Genomic DNA, 16,416 nt, shown 5'->3' with positions numbered 1-16,416 from the left:
ACTTGAGCTTCCAAAATATCAACTGCACCATAGCTATTGGTCACTTATTCCCCTGAAAGTGGAGAGAATGAAAGAGGTTAAGGACACCCCTAGGCAGGTGAAACACATATAGGCCAGAAGCTAACATGTCATTGCAGTGGAGAAAGTAGGAGAGATCTGAGATGGCAGATGCTGCTTTCCCCGGGGACCTGCCTATCTTTCTACTCTAGCACCCCTCCATGGCTGAGTCTGAGGTGGTGTCTTCCTGAAACACTGCTGATGTCCAAGCACAGGGCACTGAGCCCTCTGCAGGGCAAGAGCAGTAGTCTGCTACATCAAAGATTTTCAAATCACAGATTTTAATCCATCAGTGGAATGAGTCATGATCAGCAAGATAATAATAATAATAAATACAGGACAGAATAGAAAGAAAGGATTTAAAAATGTCATCAAATTATTTATTTTTCAAACTTTGACTTCAGGAGCGTTTGTGTGTACATGTGTGACTGTGCGTGTGCATATGTGTACTGGATCACAACGTAAAATACATTCTGTTAGTCTCTGTCAGAAAAGTTTTAATGCCATTGGCCTCTATCCTAGACAGTGCTTAGCAAAGGTCAAGCAATCTGTGTTCTCCATAGAGTTGCCATTGTGACCCCAAGTATATCACAGTAGAGCTCTTTTTAATGTACAGGTTTCGATGGCTGATTTTTTTTTCATTCTTTGTGTGTGTGTGTGTGTGTGTGATTTAGGTGAAAGCTTACAACTCAAGTTAGTTCCTCATATAAAAGTTTATACACACACTGTTATGTGACCCTAGGTGCTATCCCTATAATGTGACTGTACATTCTTCCTTTCTACCCTGGATTTCCCACGTCCATTCAATCAGCTCCTGTCCCTTTCTGCCTTCTCATCTCTCCTCCAGACAGGGGCTGCCCATTTAGTTTCGTGCATCTACTTGAACTAAGAACCCCACTCTTCATGAGTATCACGTCACGTCTTATAATCCAGCCTATCTTTTGTCTGAAGAATTGGCTTCGGGGTTACCAGAGAGTCCAGGGCCATGTCTTCTGAGGTTCCTCCAGTCTCAGTCAGACCAGTAAGTCTGGTCTTTTTGCTAGATTTGAGTTCTGCGCCCCACTTTTCTCCTGTGCTGTCAAGGATTCAATGGCTGATTTTGCAATGTAGATCATCAGGCCTTTCTTCTGAAATACCTCTGCATGGACTCGAACCTCCAACCTTTCAGTTAGCAGCCAATTCTTTTAACAATTTGTATTGCCCAGATTTTGGGGTGTTCCCCATAATTCACCATTATTTTCTTCCCTTCTTTCACGTGCTCCTGCTATTCCAGTACATACTCTTCCCAGCCAGCCTTCTTGCTAACTGTGCCTTTACAGTGTCATGATTGAAAAAGTAAGCAAGGACAATACTGTCAAAGCCACTTACTTTCATTAATTTGTTGTTAAGTTGTGTTTACGACATTGTCTTCTTTGACAATACATTTTGATGGACACAGATTTAGAGCTGAAAAAGAGCTCTACATAAAGTTTATCTCCCACCAGCTTTCTAATCAACTCAACACATCTGAATTTAATTCTTCTACAGAGCTTTGTTATTATAGATTTAACAGATTTAACAGAAAGCATTGCTTTCATTATCAAGAGTCAGATGATTCAAGTTCCAGCAAAAATTTCTCAGTCCTAGGCACTATCTGTAGTACGTTGGGAAGATCATGAAATATCTCCTAGTCTGGTTCCCTCACGTACAAAATGAGCAGATTAAACTATGTGATTTCTGACGTGTTTCTCAGCTCTAATTCCATCCTATTGTAGTTTGTTGTACAAGTTTATGGAACTTTTAGATGTTAAAAGGTTTTTTTTTTTTTTTGATCCTTTCTATAAAGCTCGCCATCTTGACACACATTTGAAGAATCCCCTTATTCGGTTATTAAATAGTAAAGCATTTTTAAGAGTTTATCAGGTTGAAAGAAAATGTTAAGTAGCACACTAAAAATTAACAAATGATCATTTATAAAATAGCAAGACACAGAAAAGAAAAAAAATTCTTTAGTATATAGTTCAAGCTATAAAAATGAAACATATATTAATGTTCAAAAAAGATATTACACGTTGTAAGTAGGTAACATTTTCTGAACATAAAACCATAGATATTGCACATTCTAATCAGGCACAAGTCTCTAACAATAGGCCCATCACACAGAAAAAAATTTTAAAAATTGAAATCTGTTTAAACCCCAGGCATTCAGAAAGTAGGACTAGGATTAAAGAAACAAAGAGCACTTGTCCCGATAGAAACCTACACAGTTTTCTTTCATCACCTTTGAGTGATGAAACAGCCCACAGTAGGGGAAGAAGTCTGGTAATCAGAGTTGATTCTCGTGGCCTGCCCTAGTCTAAGCTAAGGCATTTTTCACCAAGCTTCTTTTTAATAAAAAAAAAAAAAAAAAAATAGCTATGAGAAATCTTAAAGTTGTGGTTGCCTGACTCTTGGCAGCTTTATGTTAGAAGCAAAAGGTTTCAATTTTTATATGAAGATTTTTGTCTCTGGCATGACTTCCAAAAGAGTTGAGTAGGCAATAGGACTTAGGAGTTTGATTCAGCTAAAGGTGGAAATCTGCGTATGTGAGAAGTGAATCCAAAGAAGCAAGTAAAATCGATAAAGGAGAGAAAGTAAAACAGACAAAAAAAAAGAGGGTGGAGGATAGAACCTGAGGAAATGCCCATGTTTATGAGAACAAGATTGAAAAGGAATCAGCGATGGAAATAAAGAGAAATAGAGAGGAAAGAGAAACAGCACAGTGTTACAGACGCAAATAGAAAAATGAGGTATAAGGGACAGATAACAGGCTGCGTGCAGAGTTAAGAGGATGCTCACTGGGGAAAAAAAAAAAAACAACTTGGCTTTCAAGATGCATATTAATGCAATGACCGTTGAGGCTAATTTCAAAGTGATGTTAGAATGAGCAAATGGAGACCATTCTTTGAATGTGAGCTGTCATTTCAGTTGTTTTTAAATGACGCTTTTCCCCCTGCCCTCAGATTTGGATAAAGTTTTTGAGACCATTAATGGAGAGTAACGCTTATTGGCAAACGGCTTATTTCCAATATGAATCATAAGGAAAAAACAGAAAAGTAAAGGGAATGGGATGGAAGTAATGATCATCCAATTTCCGTGTCGTCCTAGGAGAGACAGCTGCAGCCACTGAGACTCAAGAGGTTTGTCAACTTTCCAATACGGTTTCGAACCAGAACAAACCAGTTTGAAGCCCTGCTGAGAATTTGCATTTCCACCTCTAGATAAACTGAATCGGAGTCTACAGCCCCTGCTGATTCTTATGCATAACTTCCTGGGAAGTTGTTAGAAATGCAAATTTTCAGCAGGGGCGCGAACCAGAATGAACCTGTTGAAAGCCCTGCTTTCCAAATTCCCAGTATGAGCCGATATGTGGGCCCCAGGAACTGTGCAGAAAATGTCAAAAAGCTTGCCTTTGCAGCGGCTATCTTTGGAGACTATCAAGTTAATGCTATTGGCAGCAAATGCTAATATGTTGTTAAATTATTTTGGTTCCTGTGGTTAAATAATTAATAGTAAAAAAAATTTTTTTTTTTTTGGTTGTTAGCAACTCCATTTATTGTGGTTATATTTTTAATGTCTGGGGTATTCTTTCCTCTACAATCTTTCCATAATTTCACTAATTATATGATTATGTGCTATTTTGCTTTTTTTCTACAAGACGACAGACTTGTCCTCCCTCTTAATGGTAGTATTCAATAGAAGAAATGTGACGACATAAACATATGTGTCCTACTGACACGGTTGTCATCATGACAGTTGTTATCCTGGTCTTAGTGCACTTGACTTCATTTGTTTCCATTATGCACAATATACGCATTAGTTTAGTTAACCCTGCCCGCTCTGTGGGGAAGACTAGGCAGCCACTTCTATTCAGTGCCCAAGTGCTTGACCTTACTTATATCTCTCATGGTAGCAGCAATGACATCAACACAATAACTAATGATTGAATAGCACTTTGCTTTTTAATATGTTATTTCCTATGATCATCACTATTGCCCAATCAGATGACTATTGGTGTCCCATCTTACAGAGGAGAAAAAAAGAGACCAAAGAGATTAGGTGACTTTTCCAAAGGCGTTAAGCTAGTCAGTGGTGAGCCTGAAATTGAACACTGTTTGGAAACCATGGTACTGCAGAGGTCCCTAGTAATATAGATCATTTGATTCTCTGAAAGGCATCCTGAAAGGGCTCAAAGGTAAGGACAAAGTGAAAGCAATTGCAAGCTCCAAATCGAGACAATTCTCCCTTGTGATCATGGTGTGGGGGTTCCAGTCAAATCAATCTGACACCATTGTAGAGGCCACGGAGAAGGTCTCTGCCTCGGTACTGTCAGTGGGCACGTGGCGGCTCTCAGATGTAGCAAGATGGGCATTGGGGAGTGTGTGGTCATTGCCAAAGAAAGCTTGTCACAGCAAAACATCCCTATTTACCTGGGGCAACACTGTAATTTAATGAGAAAGAGTAAAACAAAGAAAGGTGTGTGTGTGTGTGTTTTGATGACAGGCAAGTACCCATGGAAGGGAGGTAAGTAGATGCAGAAATGAATATAATATACTGTGATGATGGACTGCCTTTGTAGTCATGAAGTGCTAACATACTTAAGGTTGCTCAGAGTAGCAGTTGGCATCAATTGAGGGTTTGGCTTTTATTGTGATTTTTAACAAAACTAGGATTGTACCCATATTATTAGAAAATATAAGAAGGAAGAGTAAGAGAAAAGTCCAAGTTCTCTCTTAACTCCAGAATAACCTTGGCATATCACACCCATAGTTAAACATGCACGCTCTAACATTAGATTGCTTAGGTTTGGATTTTGGCTTTCTCCACTTTTTGCTGTGTGACTTGTGCAAATTTTCTAACCTCTCTGTGTCTCAGAGAAATTACTGTTTCGTCATTTATAAAATAGGATAATACTAGAATCTGCTTCAAAGTACTGCCAAGAGGATCAAAAAAACTAATTCAGGTCAAATATTGGGAGGAGTGCTGACACAGTGAATAATTACTAAATGGTATCTTTTCTGTAATTTAATATGTGTCATAATTACTTGTGAGCCAGGTTAGAGAAATAATGTGTTCTGAAGATCACTTACCACTTCCAGTCCCCAAAAGAAAGAACGTATTCATTCCACATGGTAAAGCATAGTATGCAAAGCTTAGATCTCTTAGGAAATGTTTGGACTAACCCACCACTTTGCCTATCGCCATGCCTTGTTTTGTCGTTCAATATACTTACTCGCTCTGTTGTATTTGTTTGCTTTCAACAGGATGGAGGCAGTTAAAATACTTTATGATTTTGATATATTTAAATTTGAGCTATTCTATTTACCAAATCATGTTAATAGAATCAACCAATTAAACTAGACGTGGCATATAAAAAAAATACCTATTTGACTATGGAGCAGAGATAACTAAAATTTGCAAAAAAATTTTACTATTTTTGCGTTTGAACTGATTTTATTTCCACATCTATTTGGACCACCCAGATAAATCTAAACTAGTTTTAAGATCCCACAAATACACCTGCTCTACAGGTTCCGTGGTTGTGGAATAAACATTAGAATAATAATTTTATTTTTAGTTATACATAAATTACTTGAGCAAAAATTCAACGATTTAAATTTGACATTGAAACTCATCTGCCTTTAAGGTTTCTCTGGTTCAATTTACTATTACAAAGGAAAGGATTTACGTGACGAATTTTCTTGAAGGATCTCTGATTAAAAATTGGTGTTATTCATGACCTTCTCATCACCAGTTTGAACCCAAAGAAATAGGCAGCGCCCCAAAGTGAGCACCAGAGGCTCACTGGAAGCCATTATTTAAAATAGTTGGGTGGTGGCTTTTCTTCCTGTGAACAGATGTTCATATCACAAAAACCTCCCATATTTCAGATCAATTTACCTCTTTTAAAAAATGGTTTTTATCTGTTCTAACAAAGCCAACAATTGAAAAATATATATATGTCGTTCTACTGCTGCAGTTCCTAGCAAAAGCAAAAAGAAAAGAGAAAATTCACCTTTGTTTATTTTTAATAGTAATACTAAATTATTGTTATGTATTCTATATTTGATTTTCTTATATAAAGTTAAGGAAACCCTGGTGGCATAGTGGTTAAGAACTACAATTGCTAACCAAAATGTTGGCAGTGCAAATCCACCAGGAGCTTCTTGGAAACCCTGTGGGGCAGTTCTACTCTGTCCAAATAGGGTCGCTATGAGTTGGAATTAACTGGGCAGCAACAGGTTTGTTTTGTTTTTTGGTTTATAATGTTAAACCAATGCTACACAATAAAAAAAGTAAACAATCTATTAATTAGTGTTACTTTTCCTTCTTGCTTCAGATTTTTATAAATAATTCAATAATAGGATCAGGCAGAGACAACTATCTCAAAAATCAGAAATATAACTAGGAGCAGGCTACCTCCTTTTTTATAGATGAGTGCAAGCGAATAGAGATATAGTGAAATAAAGTGACTTTTAAGGGCACTCAAGGAGTCACAGAGAAATAAGATGGTAATTCATGGTCAAGGTCAACGTTTCTACCAGTAACTAAACGACCATAAAAGACCAAAGTCTAAGATGGTAAATATATAAAGTATTATAAATGGACTCTAAAATTTAATGGATTATTTCAATGTCTATTTAAAATGATTGTGTAAGGAAAAGAAGAGGGCATGCCAATATTCTTCTAGAACAGAATACAGTCCATTGCATTGCTCTCTCTGCTTGAAGAACTACTATAGGAGGTTCGCAACACCCTGGGAAGAAAGAAAAGGAGCGACAGTCTGTATAGAAGAGGAATACCAAAGGAGACCATGGTAGGGTCAAAGTCACAGCTGGAGTGAGTTTAAGCAACCTTGTCCTTTTGCTCTCTGGAGTCTGGCACAAAAACAAAATGACGGATGCTAATAATTAGATTATCATTAAAATACTTTTCTTGCTATTCACAAAGTAACTTTCCACTTGTATCAACTGTCAATTCTCAGGAAAGGAAAACGAACCTTAGTGTGAGTTGTTATAAAATCTTTTTAATTATTTTGGAAAATTTAATTTTAATTGTTTTTCCAATTATCTTTAGCATGTCAGCTGATGTCCAGAGGAGATAGCAGATATTTACTCTGTGTCAGGGGAAAGTTGTGCTTGGGTGAAAAAAAAAAAAGTCATGGACAATTTCAAAAGTAAGTAGACCACCTGCAGAAAAGAGATTATAAAGTTTATCTCAACGGGCACTTTCATGGGTGTTTGTTCGTGCAAATAGATATGGCATTTTTATTAAAGGAAATGCAGTATGCAAATATTAATTCTCTCTGACTCCCTCAAGCTTCTGTTTCATCGTATTTCAAGCATTCTTTTCTTACAATATAACTTTATCCAAGCCGCTGGCCTTCAAGTGTCCAAGTTATATTAGAAAATCATGGAATCTGAATTCACATTAAGCCAGTTTCAGCTTCTTTTTATAAACACACATCTGGAAGATTATGAACATTTAAAATATAATTGTCACCATGCCATTGCTCACTGTTTGAATATTTCAAAAAGCTAAAGTGTTGCCTTCAAATTAAATTCATTTGCTTGTCTCAAAAAGACAAATAAACAAGTAAAATTAAAAGAAACAACTACAAACAAAAATCCAAAAGGTTTTTCATTCACATAAAATAATGAGCAATCCACACTAAATTTTTTTTAATTTGGGGAGTTTTTGCTTGTTTTTGAAATGGTCCTTACGAGTCAATACCTCAAACTTTTGAGGTGATGTTAATCAACAGCATAAACCAACCATTTTTTTGCAATAATATTGAAGTTTTTTTTAATCACTTCAAGTTAAAACTATTTGAAACAGTCACCTTAGAAACTGAAAACTATATCTATGAAGTTTAGTAACAGTACTGCAACTTAATTTATTCCACATATATATATATAAAAAACCCAGTGCTGTCGAGTTGATTCCGGCACATAGCAACCCTATAGGACAGAGTAGAACTGCCCGGTAGAGTCTCCAAGGAGCACCTGGTGGATTTGAACTGCCGACCCTTTGGTTCGCAGACTTAGCACTTAACCACTATGCTAAAAAAAAAAAAAAAAATGGTCTTTTGAAACCCAGTAGCAATAGCTGCAAACAAAAGGTCAGATTAACACATTAATGTCATTAAGTCAAGCAAAAGCATTTTTGCTCTATCTCAATCATCTGAGTACCATCACACCTCAGTTTTATATATCAGTTTCCATCATAACCCACGGCTGCGTCTTTGTAAGCATACCTAAGAATGAGAATTGTTAACACCTCCGGAGAACAGTACATTTTATTTCTCTGGGTCCTCTAAATCTTCCCCAAAATTCAAGGAATCATTTACAAATCCACCGCGCCTATAGAACAAGTAGAATTTCTATAAATTAGAATGTTTCCCTTCCTATGAAACCAGGCTAGGAGAAATCGAGAAAGCCGTGGGGTTCCGTGGGGTCTCATTTTCATTTGTTAATGAATTATTACATTTGTTCAATCATTTCTTCTGCAACGGCAATAAAAAAAATTATTTTAATTCTTTATCCTTAAAGAAAATCAGAAAAATAAAATAGATGATTTTTGAATTTCCATTTAAAGATAAGACTAAGAACAAAGTTTCTAACCTGTCTACTTGGAGTTGCACCCTCACAGTTTCTTGTTCCTGTCCTCCCGAAAGACATGGGTGTCAACATTATCAGTCAAGAGTAAGGCGTGTGGAGGAGACAAGTCAAACTTATTAGGCCCCAAGATGATGTTACCTAATTAGCTAGTTTGACCAGTTGGCACTTTCCACCTTCTCAGTCAAACATACTTTTCTTTTATGATGGATAAAAATTCAGCTTAGCTACATTTCAGTTCTAGAATTTTTCTCCATAAAGGAAATGATATCTTCCTTTCTGAAGAGAAATCCGTATTATATTAAATAGTTCCCATCCCATTATTCGAAATAAGAACACTAAGAATTTTGATGACCACATCCCTCCTGGAATAAAGAAGATAAAGAAACTCATAAACTTTAAAAGAATTTCTCTTCAAAGACGGGAAATTTTTCTGTGTATTTCTTCATAACAGCACATATTTTGGATTACCCACTAAACAAACGAGAAGTCAGAATATGCAAAAAATGATCATTCTATTTTCCAGCTATCTTTCTGCTGTTCAGCTTAACATTTTATCTTACCAATATCACCTGTTAACAATTGTCTTACAAGCCCAGCGTTAAATTTGAAGAATCTGATATCACAGGAGGGAGCCCTGGTGGCGCTTGGCTGCTAACTGAAAGGTTCCCGGGTTTGAACCCACCAGGCGCTCCTCAGGAGTAAGATGGGGCAGTTTGCTTCTGTAAAGAGTACAGCCTTGGAAACCCTGTGGGGCAGCTCTAATGTGTCCTATAGGGTTGCTATGAGTTGTAATTAGCTCAATGGCGATTTTTTTTTTTATATTATAGGTAAGTATTAGTGTAATGTATTTCTATAGAACTAGTAATTTAGTAAGTTATGGAGATCCTATCACAATCAGAAACTCAACTCATTTGTAGAAAAAATAAATTCTCAACTTAAGAAGTTGTAAGTAAAGTTGCAAAACTCTTTAAGAACCTCAATTAAGTAGATATTTGAAGGGATAGCAAATTAAACATGCATATTTTATACATTTGTATACAAAAAAAAAAATCCATTGCTGTCCAGCTGATTTTGAGGCATAGCGACCCTATAGCACAGAGTAAAACTGCTCCATAGGGTTTCCAAGGAGCAGCTGGTGGATTCGAGTTGCTGACCTTTTGGTTAGCAGTCACATGCCACCAGGGCTTCCTCCGGTAACACTGTGGCACATCTGTATACCCAGACACATTATTAAAACATAACAGATAAGCTAAGTCCTAGGGTTTTTCCTCAAACTACTCCATGGAACACTATGACCAGTGATAATACTGGCATGACGGATAATTACGGAGGGACATCAGGTGATGGAGCCCAGTGGTGTGCCGGAAACAGTGTTTTACCGAAACTTGCTGAATATACATGAACTGAGATCACACGGAAAACAGTTCTACTCTGGCACACATGGGATTGCCATGAGTCAATTCCAACTCCACAGCACCTGGTACTGGTAGAATTGAAAGGGCCCAAGCTATAACTTGGAATTTGAAGTTACTAACATTAAATGTTCTTATGATTTGGATAGAGAGCAGTCTTTCCTTCTAAACTTTATCTCATGATGGACTTTGGAAGAAATGTTAGGTCCATTCCTATTGAAAATTACAGTGTTTCCAAGGGGAGAGGAAGAAGGGATGAGAGTGATGCACGATCACATAAGTGTAGGTATGTGCAGATTTGTTAGCACATGCACATGTCAGGTATGTATGCATGTACGTAAGTAGGTAGGTAGGTATAGTTTCTTATTTTTCTTGAGACTTAAAAAAAAATTCTGTAATTGCGACTTTGTGTTTCTTTGAGAGAGTAACTGAAATTTTTGACATTTCAAAGCCCAGAAAGCATTCTCAAGCTATGAAACTAACAAAAATGTCCCCGTGAGAGGGCAGTAGGGGGCCAAACGCGGACCTGAGTCTTCCACTGTCCATTCAGGACTGGTTGACGCTGTCGCTGCCAACCTTTACCCTGCCTTCTGCGGTGGAGTTAGGGAGGGAGGTAGGAGGACACAGAGAGCCCGCAGAGCGCGGTGGCAGCAGGCTCCTCTGCGGAACCTTTGGGCTGCGAAGCAGTGAGCCGCCGCTGGGGCTTGACAGTTGTGCTGTGCGAGAAGGGAGATGCGAGATGCCTATTAGGTAAACTGGCTTTCGCTTTTGGCTACCCACAATCAAAGCAGGAGGGGGAGCTGTCGCGGTTCCTGGTGCCCACAGGGCCCCATCTTCTGGCTGCTGTGCGCCTGCCAGAGGGGGTGCCGAGCGTGCGCGTTGTGTCTCTGTATAACTGTTTGCATGCGTCTGGCTGTCATTCTGTGTGTTTGTATGAGACAGAAACAGAGACACCCGAGGAAAGTTCCCTCTCAAAGAAACATCTCCAACATCTGCCCTGTTGAGTCGTTGGCGCCCCTGTTGCCGGCGCCTACGACGCTGTCATTGTCACTTCATCATTTTCTTTCCTCTATGCCTTTTTTCTTTTTTTTTTTACAGTTCTGCATGAGTGAGAAATGCGGTTCTACTGGAGTTGTTTTCTGTCTGTGACCTTACTTCCTACAAGGGAGCAATGGTTGGGAGGAAAGAACTCAGATAAGGGAAAACTCCCCTCCGGACCATGAAATGTAATGGTCAAGAGCCTAGAACTTGTCTGAATTGAAATCCCACGCTGCCACTTATACTAGCTTTGTGCCTTGGGCAAGTCATTTAATCTCTCTGTGCCTCAATTTCTTTATTTGCAAAATGGGAAAGTAACAGCGCCTAGCTCATACAGTCGTTAAGACTAAAAGAGTGAATATACGTAAAACTCTTAGTGCAGGGCCTGGCACACAGTAGTTGCTAGGCGTTAAACTATTTATTTCATCTTCAGCATCACCGCGTTAAATCTGAAGAACCCTTGTATTTCTCCCCAAAGGGAAGCACTAGATCTTGGTACATGTCCATGTCCCAAAACAAAGGTGAGACAGAACCCTAACACGCCTTCTCCGTACCCTTCAAGACCCACAGTTACCCAGCCACCCCCACCCGTGCGGACTCTTCTCAAGGAACCCCTTCCCAGCAGCTGTGCGCACACCTGGGGCGCGCTCCGAAGGCAACTGGGCGCAAAGGCAAAAGGCGCGCTCAAGACCACTGGTCCCTACCTCTCCTGGCTGAAGAGTTTGTTTGGGGGGTTTTCCTACCTGCCCCAGGTTTTTGCCCTTCTTACTGCCGCCGAAAGCCAGTCCTTGGTATATGCCGGCAGATCGATTGGCCGCTTGGGCAGGCGTCTCCCCGCCCAGAGAGGACTTGATGGAGTTGAGTTTGGCCCGCGAGCTGCCGAGCTGTGAGCTCTCCACCATCAGCACCGCGGCCAGTAGGAGCAGGCAACAGGACGAGTCCTTGCCCCGCATCAGCGCGGCCATCTCCCAGCGAGTGGTCCTCGGGGAGGCGCCAAATCCGGAGAAGTGTGGATGCAAAGGGAGCGAGGATCCCAACACGGGACCTTCACTCGGGGCACCGTGGCTTGCAGACTCTGTTCCCCAAACCCCTCCTGACTTTGAGAGCCGGGGCCGGGTGAACTGAGTCCCACGCCTCAGGCCGGGAGCAAGCGCGACCCAAGAGAGACCCGCTTCTCCACCAGGGCAGGAAGTTCTGCAGTTACTGGAAGCAATCAAAGGCGAGGCGCCTTCTCTGCCAAGGAGGCGTGACCCGAGGTGCAAGAAGACCCAGCCCGGCGTCCCGCACCGCTTCAGTGGTTCCTCGCCCCGCACCTCCTAGGTTCTGCCGGAATCTGCACCGTCCAATCCTCCTCTCAGTTGCTTAGGAAATCCGCACTAGTTCTTTCTCCTTCAGCTTTAGTTGCCTTTCCCTCCTTTCGTTTCCTTCCCTACACTTTATGTCTCAACCTTTGCAGGGCACTAGTCCTCCTTTTCAAGGTTAGCAGGCGCTATGATAGGGAATGAGGATCCGCCCCTAGGCCGGACACTCCTGGCCTAAGGCGAGCAGAGGTCCCCCACGCACGCACTCACAGTCGGACCAAAGCGTTGTCCCCCGGTTCACACAGAGCAGCTGCGGGGGTCGCCGGGATGCCCTGGGAGCGGGCTTGCGCTCTGCGAGGTCTTTCTCTCTCCCTCTCCTCTGTTCTCAGCCGCCCCTCTTGCTTTTTATAGCTTCCCACAGTGGTTTTCTTTTTTCCTCCGCCCCCAATTCAAGAGTGACAAAGAGTGAAAACGCTTCTCTCACCCCCCTACGCTCTCTCCCCCCCATCCTTTCCCTGGCTGCTGCTCCTTCCTTTCCCCCTCCTGCTTCTCCCCCTCCCCACAATCCCGCTCCACTATGCTCATTGCTGACTGTTGTTCCCACAACATTTATGGGATTTGTCCCCTAGAGGAACGTAGGGAATCCTGATTCCTAAAACAGTTCCAGCGGGTGAAGGGACATTTAGTTACAGCCGGGGACGAATGTGGAAATGAGGCAAGGCAAGCTGTCAATGCGCATCGGGACCACCACCACACTTTCTTGGGTCTGTCCACCTATCTCCAAGCCCAGACTTCTAGAGAAGCGCTAGTAAGACCTTACAGAAGATTCAGAGAAGTGAAAGCCTGGGCACTGATACCGTGGTCCGTGTGTGCTCGAGTTTGGTTTTAGCCTTTGGCTCCCAGGGGGTGTATGAGTCTGGCTGGGCAGGTGCCACGAGTGCCCAACGGATCAAAACAGCGGACTTTGGAATGGAAGGGAAGAGAACCAGAGAAGGGGAGAAAAGATGCTCAAATTCTCCTCCTCCGGAGGTGTTTGGGTTTTTCTAGACACATCCGCCCCTCCCCCTCAAAGAGCATGATAAGTCTGTGTCTCTTCTGGGTGGGCGGAGGAAGGAGTTGCCCCCCGGGTAGCTCCAGGGCTTTGGACCTCACAGCCCCGCCGGGCATCTTTACCATGCCAGGCAAAAGCCTTCATTAGAAAGAGGAAATCCTAGACAGAAATGAACCGGGGCAGAGGAGCCTTTGAGGTCTTGCCTTCCTTGGCTCTTGCCTCCTAGCCCTCGGGAATTTCATGGGAAGCCTCTCCTGCCAGTCCCCACGGCTCCTCAGGTTCCATTTGCTTCTGCGAAGGTCTAAGGCAGCTTAGAGTGGGGGTTGGGATGCGCGAGAGCTGGTCGCTTGGGGGCGCCAGTGGCAGCCGCTGGACGAGGCGCGGATACACTGCAGGAGACAGACAAGTCATCCCAGGCGAGCGCCAGGCTCGAAGAGGTTTGGCCGCTAAACGCCAAGGCTTCCAAACCAGTGTCAGGATAGTCTCCTTGCCTGCGGGCAGGAGTCGGAGAAAGGGGCAGGGAGACGGCGACTGTTCTGAAGTTGCTGCCTTTCTCCATTTCCCGCACCAAAGTCGGGGAGTTGGGAAATCCCGGCAGCTCGCTACAACTTGGAGTTAGACAAGGGGGGCCAACACCTGGGGAGCAGGCTACCCTCTTTCGTGCACTATTTAGAAATTTTGGACCTAGAGCCCTAAGCTTTCACACCCGCTGCTAGCACATGTCAGCACATACAGGAGCACCCGTTTAGCATGTTGTGAAAACTTCAGTGGCTCCAATTTTCCCTAAAACGGTGTGGAGTTCTAAAATGTGAATTTACAGTTAGCCTCTTCCTGACAGCTTCAGCTTTGCATAGCCTCTCTGCCCTGGAATCCTTCATTTTCTGAAAGGTTTTTTGTTTGTTTTGTTTTTAAATAAACAAGCAAAAGGGGAATAAAACTTGACGAACCCTCTGGCGTGTTGCCTCACCATTGGTTTGCTTTGTGCTTCCTTAGATGCCCTGAGAATAAATAGACTTTCACATTTTAATGGTTTTCATCACTTTTCAAAAAAAATATGCCCAGGAATGAATTTCTAAGAAAGGCAGCATTCCAGCCACCACTGGAGGACAAGGAAGCTGACCAATGCCTTATAAATAACTGGGATTCAGCATTTAGACTTTAAAAAGGGGTATACCTTTTGCTTTCATTGTGATTTGCCAAGTAGAAAACATTCGAGAAATGGAGAAAATTAATTAGGAGTCTACTGGTTCAGAAGACGAGTATTTCTTCTGAAGAGCATTTTACACCAAAGAGAAAAGACAGAAACAGAGCTAATTATAGAGGCAATCAATCCTTCTGTGTCCACTTTGAAGGTGTATATATTGAACATAGGCAGAAGAAGAAACTGAAATGAAGCAAAAGAAAATTTGAAGACGCTTTTTATTTATTTATTTATTTTTGCCTGCTTCTGTCTCTTCCCTCTTCCTCCACCTCCAAGCAAAATAATACTCCACATACCAACCCACCCACTGCCATCAAGTCGGTTCTAACTCATAGCGACCATGTACGACAGAGTAGAACTGCCCCGTAGGGTTTCCAAGGAGCGCCTGGCAGATCTGAACTGCTGACCTTTTGGTTAGCAGCCGTAGCTCTTAACCACTCTGCCGCCAGGGTTTCCTAACACTCCACATACCCAGGCCTAATTCTCCTGTGTTCTGCTAATACGAAAGTGATATCAAGTGCACTGCATCTACTCTCGAGAAATCCCTCAGCCCTGGGTACCTAGGTAAAGAGGTTGTCTCTGAGGCTGACACAATTCAGGAACCCAGGTATGAGGCTAACACAACATCAGGCAATTTCAAAAGCAAACTTTTACAAAAACAGTTAAAATCAAAGCTCACATGAAATTCACTTGCTCAAACATTCTCCCATATAAAAAAAATCACACATACGGAATCAAACGCTAAAACGTACACAACTATCCCCTAGGATAAAAAAAAAAAAGGAGGTAAAAAATGAATTTCATTCATGACCCAAATCTCTTTCTGTATAAGTGCATCATACAAGCTAACAGTCAGAAGCAGACACACATAACCCATATGTAGACAAGTAGATATATAAAAAAAAAAAGATATACATATACAAAATTAGCTAATTGCAAATAAACATAATCCTTTGGATTACTGTCATAACCACACATGTGTTTTTCTCATGTGTTTTTTTTTTTTTTTTCCTGAGCCTGAAGATATAAGCTTCATATTCTACTTGGGGGGAAAAGGACAGGATGATGATGATTTTTTTTTTTAATTTCTTCTTTTCAAGTACAATTTGATAGTTTCTTCTCAAATCTCACTTTAAAGCATTTACGATCTAAGTCACAAAACAAAATGAGGAGATAAGGCAAGGATTTCCTTTTTTGGTAATTACTTCCAGTTAATAATAATGTTATCTTCCATTAGTATACCACCACCCATCTGTCAGTTTGTCACATTGTACTGGCTTGTGTTTTGCTATGATGCTGGAAGCTATGTCACTAATATTTCGAATACTAACCAGGTCATACATGGTGTACAGGTTTCAGTGGAATTTCCAGGCCAAAATAGACTAGCCTGGAAAAAAGCCCTCATGTTCTACTTCTGAAGAGTAGTCAGTAAAAAACCTATGATCTCAGACCAGCGCCTGATCTCTAAAATCTACATGACTCTGTCAAAACTTAACCACAAAAAGACAAACAACCCAATCAAGAAGTGGGCAAAGGATATGAACACACATTTCACTAAGGAAGATATTCAGGCAGCCAACAGATACATGAGAAAATGATCTCGATCATTAGCCATTAGAGAAATGCAAATTAAAACTACGATGAGATTCCATCTGACACCAACTAGACTGGCATTAATTCAAAAAACACAAAATAATAAATGTTGGAGAGGCTGTGG

At 41.2% G+C, this 16,416-nt stretch overlaps 1 protein-coding gene across 1 annotated transcript in view; it reads right to left on the bottom strand.

The window, feature by feature from the left end:
• The window catches only part of DKK2 (dickkopf WNT signaling pathway inhibitor 2), a 140,122-nt gene extending 127,805 nt beyond the window's left edge, over positions 1-12,317 (bottom strand). The window contains exon 1 of the mRNA XM_049885572.1: positions 11,890-12,317. Coding sequence (XP_049741529.1) covers positions 11,890-12,111 — 222 coding nt within the window. The 5' untranslated portion in view covers positions 12,112-12,317. The remainder of the gene's footprint in view (positions 1-11,889) is intronic.
• Positions 12,318-16,416: the final 4,099 nt, after the last annotated feature.

This window comes from Elephas maximus, chromosome 5 (genome assembly GCF_024166365.1).
Source record: "Elephas maximus indicus isolate mEleMax1 chromosome 5, mEleMax1 primary haplotype, whole genome shotgun sequence".
In the NCBI taxonomy this organism is placed as follows: domain Eukaryota; kingdom Metazoa; phylum Chordata; class Mammalia; order Proboscidea; family Elephantidae; genus Elephas; species Elephas maximus.
This window is presented reverse-complemented; position numbering and strand designations above follow the sequence as displayed.